Consider the following 19,734-nt stretch of genomic DNA (forward strand, 5'->3'; position numbering starts at 1 on the left):
TGGCCCGAGTCTCCCGGCTATGGCTGTGTTACCCAGGGAGCTGTACCCATCGCATTATCAATGCCGTCAGGGCACTGACGTGCTGGAAGAGGTGAAGGATTCGGTACACCCAGGTCTTTGAGTTTTTAACAGGGCCCATTGAGTCTGAGGGGTGGGCTTTCTCTTAATTTGAGAGCCTGGAGAGAATTTAAACCTTTTTTTTTTTTTTATTTGCATGACATTTACCTCAGCCCCCATCATGTCCTGTGACAAGTAAGACACAACTCCATCATCCTGCTTCACCAGTTCCCAGTGTTTGAAGCTCTTGAAGGCAGGCACTGCCTTAAGGCCTTGCTAGTGAACTTGGACCCTGTTTCACCCTGTCTCCAAATTCTTGTAGTTCTTGTAATTCTTTCATTGATCCATTTTGGGGAGGTTGGTTTTCATTTTAAACACTGTTTTTAAAAGATAATATTCTGGGCATCTTGAGACCGGGCAGTGGCGTACCTGGTGGAGCACACAATGCACAAGGACTCCAGTTCAAGCCCCTGTTCCCCACCTGTGTGTGTGTGTGGGGGGGGGGTGGAGTGGTCACAAGCAATGAAGCAGGGCTGCAGGGGTCTTTTTATCTCCCTCTCTATCTCCCCCTCCCCTCTCAATTTTTCTCTGTCCTATCAAATAAAATAATCTAGGCATCTTTTGAAAGAAAAGATAGCACCCTTCCCTCTGACACCCTGACATTTCCCCCCAGTGGATCCAAGTGAGGTCTGTTCACACAGTTGTAGCCACTTCTTGGATGGGGTGGGAAGGGTTAGCCTAGAGGGGAATGCTTGGTGCAGTCTGCTGGCAGGAAGGCCATTTGGGTGGAATGTGCCTGCCTTGGTGATAAACTGCCCAGTCGCGGTGAGGGCGGGATAGAATGTAAGATGGGGGTTCGGGAGAGGCCCGCTATGTTCTGCAGCCTTAGAGCAGAGGATGCTGCTCGGCTCCCCCTCAAGGAGGTCTCTGGGGGTGTCTCTGCTGCCAGGATCTGTATAAGCAGCTCAAGGCTCCCTCTTCTCCAGACGACGAGTGGACTGTGTCTCGCTCTCCTTCATTTCACTTCATAGACACTCATTCTGTCTTTTTCCTTCTGTTCCTTTTCCCTCTTCTCAGTACCTGAATGTCCTAAGTTCTGAGTCCTTACTCTGTGTTTTGGAACGGGGCCTGATGGGATCCACTTAGGGGAGGAAGAGGCAAGGGACTACGAATGAACAGCTCGTGCTCCTGGGGCTGGACTGGGAGGGTGTATTTCAAAGTTGAGGTAACCCGGGGTACCAATATGACTGAAATCTGAATGGAAGTTGGTGAATACACTTCTAGGAACCATTGGCAAAATGAGCATGTCAGTCTGTTTCCGAGCCCAGCCACAGTTCAGTTCCCAAACTGACTTCCGAGGGCTGTCCAGGAGGCTGGAGGTTGGAGGTTGGAATAGGGATCCACTGGCTGCTGCCCTGTAAACCCCAAAAGGTTGTGACTGGACCTTAGCCATCACTTTCCTACGCAGAGCTGCAGCTTCACTGCTGCCCTTGCCGCTAGTGCAATGATCTTGGCCGCTGGAGCAAGAAAACAGAATCAGAAACCTCACACTGACAACCCTTCCAGACCCCAAGCACGTCATGTTCCCTCTTGGAGCCCCGGGGTCCCCACGCACATGGTGCGGAGCTGCTGAATGCCTGGGGGACAGGGATAAGTTTTCTCTGATAGCGGGCGCCGAGCCAGCCTGCCCGTAACGCAGCCTCTCTCCTCCTCTGGGTCCAGGCTGCTTCGAGTGCTGCATCAAGTGTCTGGGCGGAGTCCCCTATGCCTCGCTGGTGGCCACCATCCTCTGCTTTTCCGGGGTCGCCCTGTTCTGCGGCTGTGGCCACGTGGCCCTGGCCGGCACCGTGGCACTTCTGGAGCAGCACTTCTCCACCAACGCCAACGACCACGCCCTGCTGAGCCAAGTGTGAGTATCCTCGGGCCTCCCGGCAAGAGGCAGCACTGAAGCTGGGTGAGACCAAGAGGTCGCTCCCCTGGCAATGAAAGGGCCGTGGCGAGGTGCCTGGCGGCGGCTCCCAGTGTCCTCCCAGGAAGCGACCTTCCCTGCACTGATAGACAGCCCACAGAGAACTGCCCCATGGCAGGAGGGTAGTGGCAGAGTGAGTGCAGTAAAGGGCAAGTTCTGGGCTTCTCTTTTTAAAAACAGTGCAGTTATTGGATAGAGACAGAAATTGAGGAAGGGGAGGGGTACGGAGACATCTGTCACCCTGCTTCACCACTCGTGAAGCTTCCCCTCCCCCCCCCCACACACACGGGGCTTGAACCCACATCCTTGTGCATGGTAATGTGTGCTCTACCAGAGGCGCCACTGCCGGGCCCCCTGGAATGGCTCTCAACAGCGCCTTCACAGAGGCTCTGCCAGATGTGTGCACTTTCCGGCAGTTCCCCTTTCCTCCACAGCTGCCCACCATTAGGGGTCCTGAGACTAGAAGCAACTTCTCCAGCGAACTATTTTTATAGGTGGCACACGGGTTACAATGTGCAGGGTCCCAAGTTCAATCCCCTGCTCCTCACTAGCAGGGAGAAAGCTTCGTGAGTGGTAAAGCAGGGTTACAGGTGTCTCTCTCCCTATTACCCCTCCCCTCTTGATTTCTGGCTTGTCTCTATCCAGTAAATAAAAATAATTTTAAAAAGTTTAAAGGATCATGGAATTGTGCTGGAGGAGTGCTTAGGGGGTATTGCTCAAGTACTGCTGGCGGAAGCCATGACAGGGGCTGCTTCCATCGATGGCGGCACTCAGACAGCCTGGGAGCTTTGTCAAGCCCCCACACTTCACTCCAGACCAGTTACGTCCCAGTGTCCAGGCAGAGGAGGACCCAGGTGCCAGGCGCTTCTGTGGGTGGCCACAAGTTGAGGCTTGTGGCTTCACGGTCTTGAATGGCATTCGCATCAGAGAATGAGTTGTGAGCTAAATTCCTGTATTTTAAACCTATTTGATACTTAAGTGCTTGTGTAGTGGGAATCTCAGTGAAAAGAAGACCAAACTCTGCTTTAAATATGCCCTGGGTCTGTGCTGAGGGTTTGTCTGGGAATGGTGTTAGCTACTGGGCCTGGCCAAGAGGCGTTTGATACAGTGGGAGAGAAGCATGCCCACTGGACCCAAGTTCTAACACTGGCTCTGGCACCCTCAGATGGCTGACTCAACTCCTCACTGTCTGGGTTCACTTAGCTGCAATAAGGGTTAAATCACTGTCCCTGGGCCTCTGTCTTTGCCTGAGAGTTTCCCACCGTTGAAGACAGACCCAGGAGCACTGTCCCTGTGGCCTGAGCACCTTGGTGTTTGTGACAGGATTCAGCTGATGCAGTACGTCATCTATGGGATCGCGTCCTTCTTCTTCCTGTACGGGATCATTCTGCTGGCAGAAGGCTTCTACACCACCAGTGCTGTGAAGGAACTGCACGGGGAGTTCAAGACCACCGCCTGTGGCCGATGCATCAGCGGAATGGTGAGCGGGCCCCGCCGGCACTGGCAGACCAGCTCAGACTCTTCAAGAGTGGGTGGGGAGTCCTCAGAGCAGACACTGGTCTTTCCTGTGCAGAGTGAGGGGAAAGAGGGAGCACTGTCTACATCTTACTGGCGATCCATTTCAATCGGGTTGGGAGCATCCAGACAAACGTTTCTCTTAGCACACAGCTCACAGCTGGTAAAGGGACAGAGCTTCACAGATAAAGTTCCCATTCGGAAAGGTCACTTTCACACTAGCCCGAGGGTTTCTGTTGTTTTGTTTTGAGCAAGGCCTCGGGCATGTGTGATTTCACTGCTCTGTCTGGGTCACTTGAGAAAGGGAGAGAAACAGCGGCAGCGGAGGCTGAGGACTAGGGCTTGAGCCTGTGCCCCCCACGCAGAAAGCGCTCTCTCCAGCCTCTTGGTACGGTAGGGAGTATGGTCATCAAGGCCCCCGGCACGATAGGCGAAGCTTTGGTGCTCTTCCCTCTCTGTCCTGAGAAAGGCCCACTCAGAGCAGTGAAGCTCCAGCAAAGACAAACAAGGAAAACTTACATGTAGAGGTGAAGCCTACTGACTGCCTAGCTGGGGACTTTGGAGTATGAAGATAAAAACGTAGGGCCGGGAGTCGGGCTGTAGCACAGTGGGTTAAGCGCAGGTGGTGCAAAGCACAAGGACCGGCATAAGGATCCCGGTTCAAACCCCGGCTCCCCACCTGCAGGGGAGTCGCTTCACAGGTGGTGAAGCAGGTCTGCAGGTGTCTGCCTTTCTCTCCTCCTCTCTGTCTTCCCCTCCCTCTCTCCATTTCTCTCTGTCCTATCCAACAACGACAACAAGAATAATAACTACAACAATAAAACAACAAGGGCAACAAAAGGGAATAAATAAATAAAATTTAAAAAAAAAAAGAAAAAAAAAAAAAAACAACGTAGGGCCTTGTCCTTCGGAAACCTCAAGTCCAGGGCAGAGGTTGGCATACTCCAGCCACTGGGCTGACCTGGCCCACCATCTTGTTTTGTACAGCCCAGGGAGTAAGAGCTATGAGGCTTCCAAGTCTTTAAATGGCTGAGGGAGGAAATTGCAGTTGAGGACAGGCGCAAATCACGAGGCCCGCACTTGGACAGCCACAGGCGGTCTTATTGGCCCAGGGCCCCATCCACTCACTGGCATCTTGTCTGCTTCTTTTGCATCAATAGCAGTGTGAGGAGCTGCCTCAGAGGCCGGGTGTGGCCCCCGGGCCTGGACTGTTTCCTGTCTGGCCTCGCACCCACCTTCTGAGATGGGACTTAGCAAACCAAAGTTATTAAAGCACCTCTCACGGAAGGAAACCGTGGTGGGCTTGGAGTGTGACCTGGGGCAATTACATTTGATTTTGCAGTGGCGTATTTAGTGCAAATAGCTCCCAGAGGCTGGCTAGGGTGGTCTAACATGTGCAGGTGTGGTCAGGTGTAAAGAGGAGTCAGGGAGAACCAGACTGACTGCTGGCCCTCACCCATGCCTGAGCTCCCGGGCAGGCTGGGAGGAGGCTAGCCTGCGGCCACTACGGAGAGGCCTGAGCGGCCCAGCTTCATGCACACCTGCTCCAGGCGCAGAGATCCATGACCCAGGCGCATTTGCTTCCTTGAGGTGGGTGTGGCAGGCACCGTCCAGGAGGCGGTAACTGGCAGCCACTTGTCCCTGGAGGGACCCCTGGGCTCCTCAGACACTACTGAAACACACTGCGTCGCCGGGGCCTTGGCTAGGCAGCCAGGAAGTGGCCACGTGGAGAGCCAGGGGCCGGGCTGGGAATAATGTCAGCAGACAAAGGTGCTCAGGAGGTGACAATGCAGCGTCACCTCTGTGGACTCTGACTGGAGATGAGTGAGCTGCACAGAGAAGAGGGCACGTGGCATCTCATGGGGTAATGAAGCGCGTTACCATGATGCTTGCGGGTCCGGGGTCCGGGGTCGAGCCCCCACCTGCAGGTTTCTCTCTTCATCAGAGACAGAAAGGGCAACGGGGATGGCGGAAGCATGCAGGCACTGTGTCCCAGTGACAACTCTGGCGGCCAGAATAAACAAAAGTGGGCAGAACTGAGGCTTGTGGAGGGCAGGGTCTCTGGGGCCGACACCAGGTGTCAGCTGTGCTGGAGAGGAGCTGGAGGGAGTCTGCTTCACGAGGTACGGCCGGCCTTGGGGGCCACAGGGAGGCCCCATCTGAGCCTGCACCCCACACTATGGTGAACGGAGGTTAGCTCTGGTTCTTACCTGCCCTCAGTCAAGATGCCGCTTCTAGGGCTAGAAAGTAGCAGGTGTGGTGAGGAACCCCAGAGAGCGGCAGGCAGGTTCGGCCAGGTTTGTGCCGGAGCAGAGCATGAACTCAGGAGCCTCCCCCGCAGCTCTGGACACTTACCGTACAGGTTTGAACGACTACACAGAGGGCTGCAAGAGTAGTGGGGTCTGTGCCCTGGAGCCTCACAGCCGGCGAGGCCCGCCCCCGTCCTGTGATGAGAACCGGCATGTACACGTTCAGACTTGTTGAAAGAAACCATAGCGCGCCTCGGTTTACCTTTCAGCAGGCAGCCTCTTATTCCAGGCATGTGGAAAGCACGTGGGCTGTCTCTGAGCTGTTGGGGAGCTCAGGCCAGCCTGGGGTCACCCCCGCAGACCACCCTGCTAGGGAGAGTTTTATGCAGTGAGGAAGACAAGTGAGCTAAGCTGGGCCTTGCCCCGCGGCCAGTCCAGCCTGGGAAGCTCCTGCCCCAGAGTCTAGCCCTTTCAGTAAGGAAGCCGCTGTGGGGGCTTGGGGTCACCGGTGGGGTGCTGGCTTTCCGTTTAAGCTCTGACCACCAGCCATTGTAGCCCACCCTCAAGCCTTAGGGAAGAAGCGGTGTGAAACTGCATTTCTAAAAATACCAGAAGCAGCCAGTTTCAGCAGAGGCTTCCCAAAGGGTAGAGTCCTGAAATAAGTGACTTAGTGCTGCAGTTCCCTCAAGTGACCAAAAGGAGGCAGCCTGACCCCAGACCTACGCACCTCATCCAGGTATTTCCAGCAGCAAGCAGAGAGGTACAGGAGGGACTCCTCCAGGTCTTCAGCGCTGCTTTGAAAAGCTGAAAGCCAAACTAGAATTCCAAGCCCTTGCCCACACACTTCGTGGGTGCACATTCTGCAAATATAAATAGCACGTTTTTGAAGCAGCCTTTCATGAAAATTGGTAGTCAAGACAGAAGGTTCTGAAGAAAGGAAAGCGACAGGATGACATTCCTTCTGAAATGCCTGTGGCCGCGGGTGGGTGAGTGCGGCTTTTCCCAGCGCTTGCGGAGCTGCTGGAAGCAAAGGAGAAGGAACTTCATCAGACTCCCCATGCACTGAGGTAGTCGGAGTGGTTTAAACCCGCAGACATGCAGTGCTTTTAGTCATTTCACAGATCTGACGTGAAATCCTTCTCGGGAGAGGTCTTCTCAGAGACACTGCCACCCCTCCACTGGGTAAAATAAAGGTCCTTAGTGAGCCTCTGACGGCACGCAGACACCACCCTACTGAAGTGTGATGGTCTTAGTTTTCCAGAGTGAGGCTCAGAGTCTCACACTACCTAGCTGTGTGGCCTCTTGCCTGAGCGTGTTTGGATCCCCTGCCTAACTGTTCCATCTCATTTTCGGCTCAGTTTGTTTGCCTCACCTACGTGCTCGGAGTGGCCTGGCTGGGTGTGTTTGGATTCTCTGCCGTTCCTGTGTTTATGTTCTACAACATCTGGTCAACCTGTGAAGTCATCAAGTCACCCCAGACCAACGGGACGGCTGGTGTGGAGCAGATCTGTGTGGATGTCCGGCAATATGGTACTCCCTCCTTGTGCTCAGCCTCGGGGCCGGGGCCTTTGACTAGGACTGACCATAGATCGTGTGGAGATCTCGTTTCATTTTCCTCTTTCTCTCACTCCATTATTCCGAAGGGAAGCTTCACTCAGACTCTTAATTCCTAAAATGTGACATTCAAACTCATTATATAGTAAAATCGAACCTTCATAGAGCCACACGCTAGAACCTGGGTCCTTGTGCTTTAAACTCCATGCCTTCTGAAAGACGACTGTAAAATCCAGGTGGATTTAGCCATGAGAGTGCATTCAGAGGGACACCTGTGGATACCTCCTTTCTGCTGAAAGGCAGCTCAGGCTGGTCCACTCTTGACAAGCAAAAATGAAACAGTCACCTCTGTAGCTTCTTTCCCGGGTGGCTTTATCCTTGCCAGGAAGGTGGTGCACCTGGGTTCAACCCCTGTTCTCCACCGGCAGAGGGCGTACTTCACAAGGGGTAACTCCCCTTCCTCTCAATTTCTGTCCATCTCTAATACATTTTTCATTGTCAGCAAGGTTATCGCTGGGGTAACGTGGGGAGTAGTGGGGGATTGAGCCCAGGTCTTTGCACATGGTAGCAGCCCCCAGTACATTTGCAAAACAAAGATGAAAATACAAACCCAGATGTTTTTTCATTGGAGGATTAATGTCTTACAGCCGACAGTAAATACAAGTTTGTACATAAATACATTTCCCAGTTTTCCATATAACAATACAACCCCTAGTAGTCCCTCTGCCATGTTCCAGGACTTGAACCCCGCTCCCCCCCACTCCAGAGTCGTTTACTTAGTGACAAACCCGGATTGGTGGAGTGTGTTCCAGAATCACAAATTGCCATGAGAAATAATTTCCACTCCATCTTGGAACTTATCTGACAACAGGGCACAGCTGGAGTGTCACGGCCCTGGAAATTCATGTTGAAGTGTATTTCAGCTCGGCGTGATGTTTTATGAGGGAGGCTGTCCTGCCGCTTGTAATTCATACATTTACTACAGAAAAAAAAAAAAAAAAAAGCTTTGAAAATCAGTTTTTACCAATACCAGCTCAAACGCACATAGCACAACTATTAGGCTTGAGAGTCCCATGCTCTGGCCACTGTACCGCCTTCCAGCCCACATTTTAAAGCATAGCTAGCAGGCTGTCATCAAACAGACTTGCTATTTATTCCCAGACTGCCCGCCCCCAGCAGGGTCCACGATACTTGGCACTAAGAGCTGACCTGGTCTGGCACCTCCCTCTGCAGGCATCGTCCCTTGGAATGCTTTCCCAGGAAGGATATGCGGCTCTGCTCTTGAGAACATCTGCAACACCAGTGAGGTAACAGCCTCTCCTAAGCAGCGAGAGCGAGAGCGAGGGGGAGAGGGGGTTGCACTTCTCGCAAGAAAAGCTCTTCTGCAAACCATCACCCTTTGCCTTGTTACTGATAGACTAGATGGCCATTTCACATAGCCCAGCCCCTTTGGTAAAGATTGTCTGACAGTTGTCTAGGAGCGATCCATCCGCCACTCTGAAGGTACACGCACACTTACCTTCAGAGAAAACACTGGCCACAAAACCAAGGTAAATTTTCATCGAAGAAATCCCTCGGAATGTGGGTATAGTCCACCTCACAATAGCTGACCATTTATATGTTTATATGTCCAGGGGGACCTAGCTATTAAAGATTCTTACAGATGTTAGCTCCCACTGGGGCACTTGGCAGCCCCGGAGTGAGGAAACTGCGCTTCTGCTTCATCCTAACCCAAACCCTCACTAACGTGCTCTTCTGGAGAGTAGGGAGTTACTGTGCTGATCAGCCTGTGTCTCCATAAAATGGATGGGCCCAGAGTGCGGCTGGAAGGAAGGAAGGAAGGAAGGAAGGAAGGAAGGAAGGAAGGAAGGAAGGAAGGAAGGAAGGAAGGAAGCAGGCGCGCCGTTCGTCCAAGTGCAATGCTGATGGCGTTGTTGCTCTGTTCCTTCCTAGTTCTACATGTCTTACCACCTGTTCATTGTGGCTTGTGCCGGAGCTGGTGCCACTGTCATTGCCCTGGTGAGTACCACCCCTCACTTCCCTCTAGTTTATATGGCAGCAGGACAAGTTGGCTATCTTGGCACCAGTTGTAGGTAATGTGATTTGGATCCGTGGAGAGGAAACAGCATGTCGACACCACTTAATTAGAATGGGCCTAGTGTATTGTTGTCCCCCACCCTTGTTTTCATTACATCTGTCATGGATTGATGCTCCCAGGAGGCATTAACCATTTCTTTGCCACGAAAGCTTAATTTGAACACGGAGATGCATCTGTGTTGACAGTTGGTCTCATTGCGTTCTACCAGTCGAGCCCGTCCCTAGGGAAATGCAGCACGAGCTTGCTTTCAGCCCAGACACCTTCTCCAGTAACTGTGTCCGTAACTCCCCTCTGAAGGAAGCTCATTTAGCCACAGGTATTTTCTCGTAAAGCACCTCAAGCCCTCGCCGGCCCTGCAACTAGGAATGATTTAAGGAGATCCTCTGAACATGCCAGAGCCTGGCACTAATAAGTTACCCAGCGACAAGCTGGCAGAGTGGCTCCACTCTGTGTTCAACAATAGCCAACTGTATATGTGATGTATGAGTGTGTACAAAGGAGGGCTTGGTTTGTGACTGCGCCAGGCGAGAGGAGTGCGTGCTGTGGAGGAAGCAGGTGAACGATGAGGGGACCCGGGACACTGAGCGCCATCGCTCTCCTGCTGCCGCCTCAGCACGCGATCCTGGTCTGCTCTAAACTTGCGGAGAAAAAGTTTAGGGGAGCCACCTCGGGCCCTGGCCCAGTGCAGAAGTGTGGCGGCCCGGCCTCACTGCGTGTATCTCACTCTCCTGTTTTGTTCTCTTCCACCAGCTGATCTACATGATGGCTACTACATATAACTTTGCGGTTTTGAAGTTTAAGAGTCGGGAAGATTGCTGCACTAAATTCTAGGTTGCATAAGGCGCTTTAGCAAGCTCTGTGCTGTGTAGCGGGAAGTATCACTGCCACCCAGACTAAAGTAGAGTCTAGCTTTCCTCACAGTCACTTGTAAATAGCTCTAGTCGACTCATTCCACAAAGTAATCAATAAGATGACTTACTGGCCATGAATCACCAAACCAGGAGACCTGGCTATTTCCGTATTTGGGAAAGGACTCAGTTAGTAGCTGGCGAGCATGGAAATCACTGCTGAGTTTAAGATCCTATCTATATGAAGTGATGGAATAAGTACCTGCATTTCCCATGATTTTTGCTTGCTTAATAACCAGTTTCAGTGATGCAAAAGAAAACCCATGCTGAAGAGAAGTATTTTGTCTGGATTGGCTCAGGCTGAAAGATAGTTAAATGTCAGAAAGAAAAGAAATCGTGATCACTACCAAAATACATGTCCCTGTAAGAAGGCACGTGAGAATTTGAAGAAAAACAAAAGCCAGCTAGTTTCAGGCAGTGTGTGTATATATACGTGTTTTCTGCACAATCACCCCTTTTAGAACCCCAAAATCAATAGCCTAAGCTATTTTTTGATTAGTAGTAACTGATTCCTCTCAGCCAGTTCTCACAGTGTGCAAAAGCTTTTAACAGGAAGAAAAACTTGCCTGGACTTGTAAGTCTCACATAATATTGGGGGAGTAAGGAACCTTCAGCTGTGTAGTATTTCGCAGGAAAGAAGTGCGTTTGTCACATCAACTAAAGAATGATAAGGCTTTCTACATTCTGTGAAATGCAACAGGGGCAGTTAAAAACTGCAAAAACTGTATTTCACATCTTACACTGTGTTGACACACAGAATGCATGCTTTTTAGCTGTTTTCGCTTTTGAAAGATGGACTTTTTTTATCTAGATAGGAAAGAGCTTTGCACTTTTTTTTTTAGGACAAAACATGCCTCTGAATTTCTTAGTCCTTAAAATTACTTTCAAGGTGGTAAAAAGCATCTTGTATCTCATTTTGGCTTTTTTCTTACCAGTAACAGCAGCCATTCTCAACTTCATGTTTGTTTACTAACTTTTCTTCAGCGTCTTAATACTAAGCACACTAGTAGAGCATGCTTTCAGTATGACGGCAGGACGAGTATTAATGAATGCAGAATAACCCTCTCCCCTGGTTACAGACTGTCTAATCTGACTAGCAGCTTGCTTTGCCTGCCCTGCTCACTAGCCATCATGCTCACCCTTCTTTTCCAGATCCACTTCCTCATGATACTGTCTTCTAACTGGGCTTACTTAAAGGATGCAAGCAAAATGCAGGCTTACCAGGATATCAAAGCAAAGGAGGAACAGGAGCTGCAAGATATCCAGTCTCGGTCAAAAGAGCAACTCAATTCTTACACTTAAGCGTTGTGCCAGAGTGTTTCTGCCGATGAATTTACCGCTCTGACAAATCAGACAGCCGCTCTGCAGTACAGATGTGCATCCCACTAAACACTTCACTGTCTCAAGCTGCTGGGGGTGTGTTTCTAGGAAAATCTTCCAGTGGGTAAATCTTTTCCTTTAGATCAGATTATTGGAGGTTTCATGCTAGCCATTTTAAAAGGCAACACTCTGATAAAATGTTCATTTATCCTTTCGAAATTTGTGGCATGCTCACATTTCTCGCTAGAGCGATCCGACCCAGATGGGCCATGCAAAGAGGCCGTACCTGGAAAAGGGGCCGCCCTGAGTCCACGTCTGCCATCTGTCCTCAGGCATACGGACTACCAAAATTCTACCAAAATTGGTAGGAGATTCCATTGCTGACATTTATTACAGTTTGCCTAAACAGTGGGCTTGTTGGAATGGACTTTAACTGACCCATTCCAGGAGACAGTGATTTCCGGGGAAGTGTCAGCTCTGCTACCCCCACTACTGATTCATTGACAAGCTTTCCTGACGACTTTATAACAGTTTTTCATTTTTTTAACAGTTGCCCAGTTATCCGTCTGGGGAAATGTCAGCTCTGCCTTAATATTTGCTTTCAATTTCTAAGAACTTAATTACAGTGGGGGTAAAAATCCTTCATGAAATTTTATTCCACAAATGCTTTTCTTGAGAAGTGTTACCTTATTAAAATGACCACCATCCTAAACCATTTTTATGTGGTCTCAATAGTGAGTTTACAGTTTCATACCAACTATCTAAAAACCTAATTACAACTGAACCTTCTACTTTTATAGACTTGAATACTTAAATTAGGTTTGGTATTTATTTCACTTTTTTCTTATCTGAATCTTTTCAGTTTCCTGGAATAATCAAAGTTCAGTGTTCAGCAAAAACTGAGTTTAAGCCATTTCAAAAAGAAACTTGCCTTCTAAACCATTGTGTTTCAGAACATGAAATGATTTCTGGGTATTAGTGACGGTAAACTTTGTGCTGTTCTTTATGGGATGAACCATAAGTGTTGGGTGCATCAGTGCTTTTAAAGGGGGCTGCATAATATAGGACTAACTATGTATATTCATGTTAAGAATTAACTTGTGGTTAGGCTGTTTCCTGGATTTTAAAACATATACATGTGCAGAAATGTATTAAAATGAAAGGAAGCATATCTTTATCAAGCGCTATTAAAATTGAACAGCAAGTATAATTCATTTGGATTCTTTTTGTTATCGTTAATGCCTAAAACGCCTATTTCGACCTTGACTACTTTTAGTTGGGAGAAGCTCTCTTCTGCATAGACTGGTTCTTCCCAATTAGCTTGGTGTCCTGTTTCCCTGTTGCATGACACTTCGATATCCTTTCCAGCAGTGGAGGTGCTGTTAGAGTCCAGTGTTCTAGAAGCAGCAGTGTCTAAAGCCTAATTTTACTTTTCTAATTCTGGTAGCTATTACCAAGAATTTCTGGAAGTTTTGTTTAAGTAGTCTAATTTTTTATGTAAAGAGCATTAAATTTTGCTATGTATAAATTTTTGTAACCTAACAGTGAATCAATATTTTCTATCAGTGCCAAGGGCTTCCTGTAGTTCTATTCAAGTGTTACAAATAAATATTTGTAGATAATAGTCAGTACTTGTGTATGCTTATTTTAAAGATTTATCTAGGTGGAAATAGTTGTGGATGTACTAAGAGTAATGAAATAAAATTATAACTTCATTCATTTGCCTTCTTACCATACATGAATACTATCTTTCTCTGTCGTTAGTATGGGCGTCATTATTACGCAATGTACCCGTGAGGGACCTTGGGCTCAGTTAGAAACGTCTAGGGGTTTTCATGTAACTCTCTGAATGAATGGCCCGTACCTGTGGACATGCTCCTTCAGGCAGTGTTTGCTCGGGGGCCACTGAAGTGCACTTAATCACCTTCCTCTCAAGCCTGGATCCCAGCTGCCCTGCAGCTCACCACACTGCGTAGCTAGCTCCCTCCCTAAGTACACAGTGTCTACATCATGGCGTCAGTGACCGTCATCTGTGCCACCTGAAACAAAGGCAAGAATGAAGTTCGATCATAGGGATGGAGCTACTCAACAAGGATACTTTTAAGTCCAATAAAAGTGGGGCCGAAAAAGTTCACATTAAAAACTTGAACATATACTTTTGGGGTTTTTAATGCTATGGTGGTCAAAATGTTCTACGGTTTGAAAACGAAGACAACAATCCCTATTTCTCTAGCACAGAGCTAACTCTCACGTTTGGAAAAGTGCAGATTTTACTTAAATATTTTGAAAATCATGACCTTATTTATTAATGAGGAGAGAGAGTAAGAACCAGACATCACTCTGGTTGGCACATGGGCTGCCAGCGATTGAACTCATGCTTGAGAGTCTAACGCTTTATCCACTGTGCCACCTTCCAGACCTTTTTCAAAGAAAGTCTTTTTTTTCAAAAAAAGTCTTTTTCAAAGACTTTTTCAAAGTGAGTATTAAGATAAAACTAGAGAAAGGCATAAGAAAGAAGTATTAAGTTAGGTTTGGCAAAGAACACTGTCCTGTTGACATTCCAGCACGATTTGGACAGGCCCTCTAGGTGATGCCACAGGGGAGGGGAAAAAAGCTCGCTTCATTTTTAAATCTTTATTATTGGTCAGACAGAGAGACACCCTGCTTCACCACTCGTGAAGCTTCCCCCTGCAGGTGGGGATCAGTGGCTTGAGCCCAGGTTTCTGCACACTGAAATGTGTGCACTTAACCAGGTGCACCACAGCCTGGCCCCCAGAATCTGTTGACTTTAAAAATGATCTAAAAACAAAATACACTATGCGTTGCCTACAAGGACTATGAAAATACAAAGTAAAGGGAGTCGGGCGGTAGCACAGCAGGTTAAGCGCAAGGATCCCAGTTCCCCACCTGCAGGGGAGTCGCCTCACAGGCGGTGAAGCAGGTCTGCGGGTGTCTGTCTTCCTCTCCCACTCTCTCTCTCTCTGTCCTATCCAACAATGATGACATCAATGACAACAATCAAACAACAAGGGCAACAAAAGGGAATAAATATTTGAAAAAATGCAAAGTAAAAAGTTACCTGACGTATGGCATGTAAAGATCTTCTCCCATGCTGAAAGGAGCCCGATGGTGCTGTGCAGAGCTATTCAATTTGATGTAGTCCCATTGGTTTGTTTTTGTTTTGTCCTCCTTACGCTTGGGCTCATGTCACTGAAGACACCATCTAAATCTTATCTGGAAAAAGAGTACTGTCAGTGTTTTCCTCGAGGTATCTGAGAGTTTCTGGTCTACCATCCAGGTCCTTGATCCATTTGGAGTTGACTTTTGGGTGTGGTGAGATGCAGTGGTTCAGCTTCAACCCAATTTTTCCTGACATCATTTGTTGGACAGACTCCCCTTTCTCTATGTAATAGTCTAGGCCTCCTTGTCAAAACTTAGGTATGGGGGCTTCCTTCGGGGCTCTCAACTCCATTCCACCACGTATTTACTGTAAACCATTAATCCCCTCAATTCAAGAGAAAGTTACCTGAAGGTTCTGGTCCACACAGACTCACTCACTCCTCTCCCAGTAGACACTGCACATGGAGCATTTCTCTGAAAAGTCCAAAGACTAGTTGAGATCATCTTCCGTGTTGAGCCAACAAGAAATGACCCGCATCAAGAGGGGCAGAACATGGACACCTGCTCTTGCCATGCAACCAAGTGGGAACTACAAGTCCCCCGAGTTCTCCCTAAAGAACAAACGGCTTGGCCCCCGCATCTAGTGCCCCAGTCAGGAAGACTCCCATCTGCAGGGTGGCCCTGCAATACCTTCAGTTTTTAGTTTTAATGAGAGATACAGAGAGAAAGACACCACAGCCCTGCTCAGCTCTGGCTGATGGTGGTGCTGGGGATTGAACCTGGGACCTTAGAGTCTAGGCATGAAAGTCTTTTGCAGAACCATTCTGCCATCGCTCGCTCCGTCCCAATACCTAAGTTTTTAAAAGGAATATTGGGGGCAAGGGACAGCTCACTTGGTACAGTGCACACCTTACCACACACAAGAACCTGGGTTCCAGCCACATGGGGGGAGCACCACCGCAGGGGAAACTTCAAGAGCAGTGAGTCAGTACTGTGGTGTCTCTCCTCCTCTGTCTCTTACTCTTTAAGTCTCTCAGCCTCTGTCTGGAAAAAGTAGTTCACCAGAAGTGGTGGAATCATGTCGTCCTGGAGCCCTAACAGATGCAGTGCTGGGATCGAACTTCTTTGCACTGAGTCCTGCGCTCCACTACTGAGCCTAGCGCTTCTGGTCAACAGAGCTTATACACAAAGCGGTACCAGAGAAAGGGCCGGGCCAGCTCTGTAGACTCATCCGGGCCAGGTCTTTCTGAGAAGAGGACCACTGCGTGCATGCAGATACACGTGCTTTCTAGTTGAGCCTACTTCCAGGGCCTTCCATCCTCCTTCCAGACTGGTAAAGCCAATCATCAGGGCTTCCAGATCTGCAGTAGGTCCAAGGAAGGAGCTTAAACACACATCTGTTGCCCAGCTCTAGCCGCTGCCCCTCGGAACACCTCCCCTGATGCTGTCAGAGCCAGACAGCTCGCCCGGGAGGGTGCCTATTTGTCACGTGTGCAACCTGCTTTGAACCCAGACCCCACTGTGCTGGGGGGCGCTTCGATCCTGTGGTGCCTTTCCCTCTGTGAGTCTTCGCCTCTCTCTAGCTGAGAAAGTTGACCCAGAACAATGAAGACAAGAGGGGAGGAAGAAAGGAACAAAGTGTCATCCAAAGGGCTCGTGTGGCTCATGTGCTACTTGGCTATGTGTATGACCTAGGCTGTCTCTAGCCTGGCCCCTACTGCACTGAAGCGCCAGCGCTATGATCCCTCTCTCCCTCTCTCTCTCTCTCTCACACACACACACACACACACACACACACACACACACACACACACACACACACTGCCTATCTATCTAAAAAATAATGATAGGAAGAAAAAGATGGGGGTCCAGAGGGTGGCCATCCAGTTAAGCACACTTACAGTACTAAGCACAAAGACCCTCGCAAGGATCGGGGTTCAAGACCCTGCCCCCGCTCCCCATCTGCAGTAGGGACGCTTCACAAGTGGTGAAGCAGGTCTGCAAGGATTTATCTTTCTCTCCCCCTATCCCCTTCTCAATTTCTCTGTCCTATCCAATGAAAATAATGGAAAAAATGGCCGCCAGGAGTGGTGAATTTGTAATCCCAACAATGAGCCCCAGCAATAACCCTGGAGGGGGAGAAAAAAAAAAAAAGGAAGAAAGGAATGAGCCAATGGCAATTGTAACTTCATACTTAGTCGACAAGTGGAACAGCCGCACAGAAATGGCTACGCTCCTACAAACATCCTTACCACAACTAAATCAAAAAATACTCTAGAGACTCTAGATTACTAGGAAGGGAAACTTAATCACTTGTCAAAAACCGATTTTCTCCCAGTCTCGGACCCTCTGGGGCATGGCTGTTTTCCTTCGTGCTTCTCTTGACCCAGACCATTTGATCCCGCATCTGCTGAGCTCAACCAAATCAAGGCAGCCGGTGCTACCACCTCAACAAATTTCACTTCGGATTGTGTCCAGAGATGCCAGGCCTGGGAGGTGAGACCGTCCCTAGCTCACAGGACTCCTCAGTTCCATTTTGGGTGGTGCACTTCCTAAGAAAGTTACAGAGCCTAGATCTAGGCCAGGCCCATGAGACAGAGCACATGTTTCCACAAGTTAGAGGAAAATATATACCCTAAAGTAAAAGTGTGCAATAGTCTATAGTGACTCAATAAGTGCAGCAAGCAAGTAGAAAGACCTAAAAAAGACACCATAAAGTACTTAATTGGATATTTTCTAACTGACCAAGATGCCCGCCTCACCCACTTCCTATTTCACTTCCCTCAACCACTCTCAGGCTACCCTTGTCAGATACAGTAAGGACTACAAAAGCTGGTTAAGGGCAAGAGACCAGCACATTCTAATGATGGCCCTTTTGGTCACTACCAGGCCACCTCATCATCCAGGGCCCTAGTTAGGGAATCTTGGGATTCCCACATAGATATGATGGGCCCAGACCTCTAAAAGATCCCTCTCCCCACTATCACTGGGCATCTCCATCAGGAACATCATAAACCCTCTTGTGGGCCTCTCCAGGACCTTGCTCTCAATGTAGAACAACAATGGTCGAAACTGCCCCACTCTCCAGAGGGAGGCTGGACCAACACACTCCGCCACTCAAGGAAGACTGGCCCTGCAATGAATGCAGCCTAGACCGTTCCTACCTAAGACCATGGACTGCAAGCTCAGGCCAGTAGGGGTACAGAGGTTACTCAGGCTCCTGTGCTGAATATGAGTAGACATGGGCTTGAGGTCAGATCGATGGGGTTTACAGTTAACAGTATTTAGATACTTTTTCTATATTTGGGAGCTACTCTCTGTCCTGATCCAGCTTTCTAGTCCTAATCCCATCTTTGACACTCTTCCTAGACAATACTTTCAGCCCACTAATATGTTATCTGTGGGGCTCAGGCAAAAATTAGTAAAGTCATGGGGCCCCAGGAACATACCCACAACATATCTGCTCTATTCTTACCTTTAGATTCCTGATTATTAAGCCATTTGTTCTGTTTTATATCTCAATGCCTTTCAGTCACCAAGCTGCAGATGCTACCATGATGCCAACCTGACTTCCCTGGGCAGACGACCATACCAATGTGTCCTTGAATCCCACCTCTCCAGAGCCCTGCCCCACTAGGGAAAGACAGAAACAGGCTGGGGATAGGACAGTGCCCATGTCCAGTGGAGAAGCAATTACAGAAGCCAGACCTCCCACCGTCGGCTCCCCATAAAGACCTTTGGTCCACACTCCCAGAGGGATAAAGACTAAGGACCCTTCCAGTGGGAAGAAAGAGGAGATAGAACTCTGGTGGTGGGAAGTGTACGGAACTGTACCCTTCTTATCCCACAATCTTGTTGATCATTATTAAATCACTACTAAAAAAAAAATCACCTCCCAACAACAAAAGCCCAGGCCCAGATGGCTTCACCAGTGACTAATAGTAAACATTTCAAGACTCTAAATCCTTTGAAACTCTACCAGAAGAAATTCTAGAGGCAGGGTCACTTAGCCTGACGTTGAAAATCAAAGCAGTAAAAAGATTACAGGCCAATACTTCTGATGAACATAAATACAGAAATCCTCAACAGAACATCCGCGAACCAAGTTCGACTGCACAGCAAAAGAATCACACACCATGACCTAATGGGAATTGGTCTCTAAGGATACAAGGGTGGTCCAACATCCTCAAATCCAACAATATACATTAACAAAATGAAGGGGGAGGGGTCGGGCGGTAGCACAGCGGGTTCAGTGCACATGGCGCAAAGCGCAAAGACCGGCTCAAGGATCCCGGTTCGAGCCCCCGGCTCCCCACCTGCAGGGGAGTCGCTTCACAGACCTGCGGTGAAGCAGGTCTGCAGGTGTCTGTCTTTCTCTCCCCCTCTCTGTCTTCCCCTCCTCTCTCCATTTCTCTCTGTCCTAGCCAACAACGACATCAAAGCAATAATAATAACCACAACAATGATAAAACAAGGGCAGCAAAAAGGGGGAAAAAATGAAGGGGTCCATTCATCTCACTAGGAACAGAAAAGGCCTCTGAAAAAAAATCAACACCTTTTCATAAAAACTCCCAACAAGCTGGTATCCAGGGAACTGAGAGATGAGAGAAAGGAAAGATGCTAGTCAAAAACATCTCAACTTTTAACTGGAAGATGAGTAAGTTTGGAGGCGGGAGTGTATAGTAGTGATCACAGTCGATACCGCGTCATAGGCTTGAGAGTTGCTCCGAGAGCAGGTAACCACACACTAATCGTGTGACATATGCAGGTTTTAGCTGACACTAGACGGATAGTCATTTTACAATCTACAAATCAATGTGTTATGCATCTTGAACTCATGTAATGTTCATTCTGTCTTAAAGATAAAAGAACATTTTGAGGTGCAAAGTGTAGAATAACGAAATGGGCCCTAGGGCCCTGCCAGCCCAAGTGCAACGCCCAAGG

At 48.8% G+C, this 19,734-nt stretch overlaps 1 protein-coding gene and 1 long non-coding RNA gene across 6 annotated transcripts in view; one reads left to right on the top strand and one right to left on the bottom strand.

Annotated features, from left to right (window-relative positions):
• Positions 1 to 13,385, top strand: part of GPM6B (glycoprotein M6B) — a 137,620-nt gene extending 124,235 nt beyond the window's left edge. For 2 of the 4 annotated variants that reach the window (XM_060183037.1, XM_060183036.1), the window contains exons 2-7: positions 1,780 to 1,966; positions 3,350 to 3,506; positions 7,149 to 7,320; positions 8,578 to 8,651; positions 9,298 to 9,363; positions 10,193 to 11,630. In XM_060183037.1, coding sequence (XP_060039020.1) covers positions 1,780 to 1,966; positions 3,350 to 3,506; positions 7,149 to 7,320; positions 8,578 to 8,651; positions 9,298 to 9,363; positions 10,193 to 10,273 — 737 coding nt within the window. In that variant the 3' untranslated portion in view covers positions 10,274 to 11,630. Of the gene's footprint in view, positions 1 to 1,779; positions 1,967 to 3,349; positions 3,507 to 7,148; positions 7,321 to 8,577; positions 8,652 to 9,297; positions 9,364 to 10,192 lie in introns of all 4 variants that reach the window. The other 2 variants (XM_060183035.1, XM_060183038.1) reach the window with 2 other exon arrangements.
• Positions 7,942 to 19,093, bottom strand: LOC132535800 (uncharacterized). 2 transcript variants are annotated; one of them, XR_009547512.1, is made up of 5 exons: positions 15,197 to 19,093; positions 14,750 to 14,899; positions 13,535 to 13,709; positions 8,554 to 8,664; positions 7,942 to 8,323 (listed from the first exon to the last, which is right to left on the bottom strand). It is a non-coding gene; the product is annotated as an uncharacterized LOC132535800 (long non-coding RNA). The 2 variants fall into 2 exon arrangements; XR_009547511.1 differs by having other exon boundaries at positions 14,750 to 19,093.
• Between the last annotated feature and the right edge of the window lie 641 nt (positions 19,094 to 19,734).

This window comes from Erinaceus europaeus, chromosome X, assembly GCF_950295315.1.
Source record: "Erinaceus europaeus chromosome X, mEriEur2.1, whole genome shotgun sequence".
Taxonomy (NCBI): domain Eukaryota; kingdom Metazoa; phylum Chordata; class Mammalia; order Eulipotyphla; family Erinaceidae; genus Erinaceus; species Erinaceus europaeus.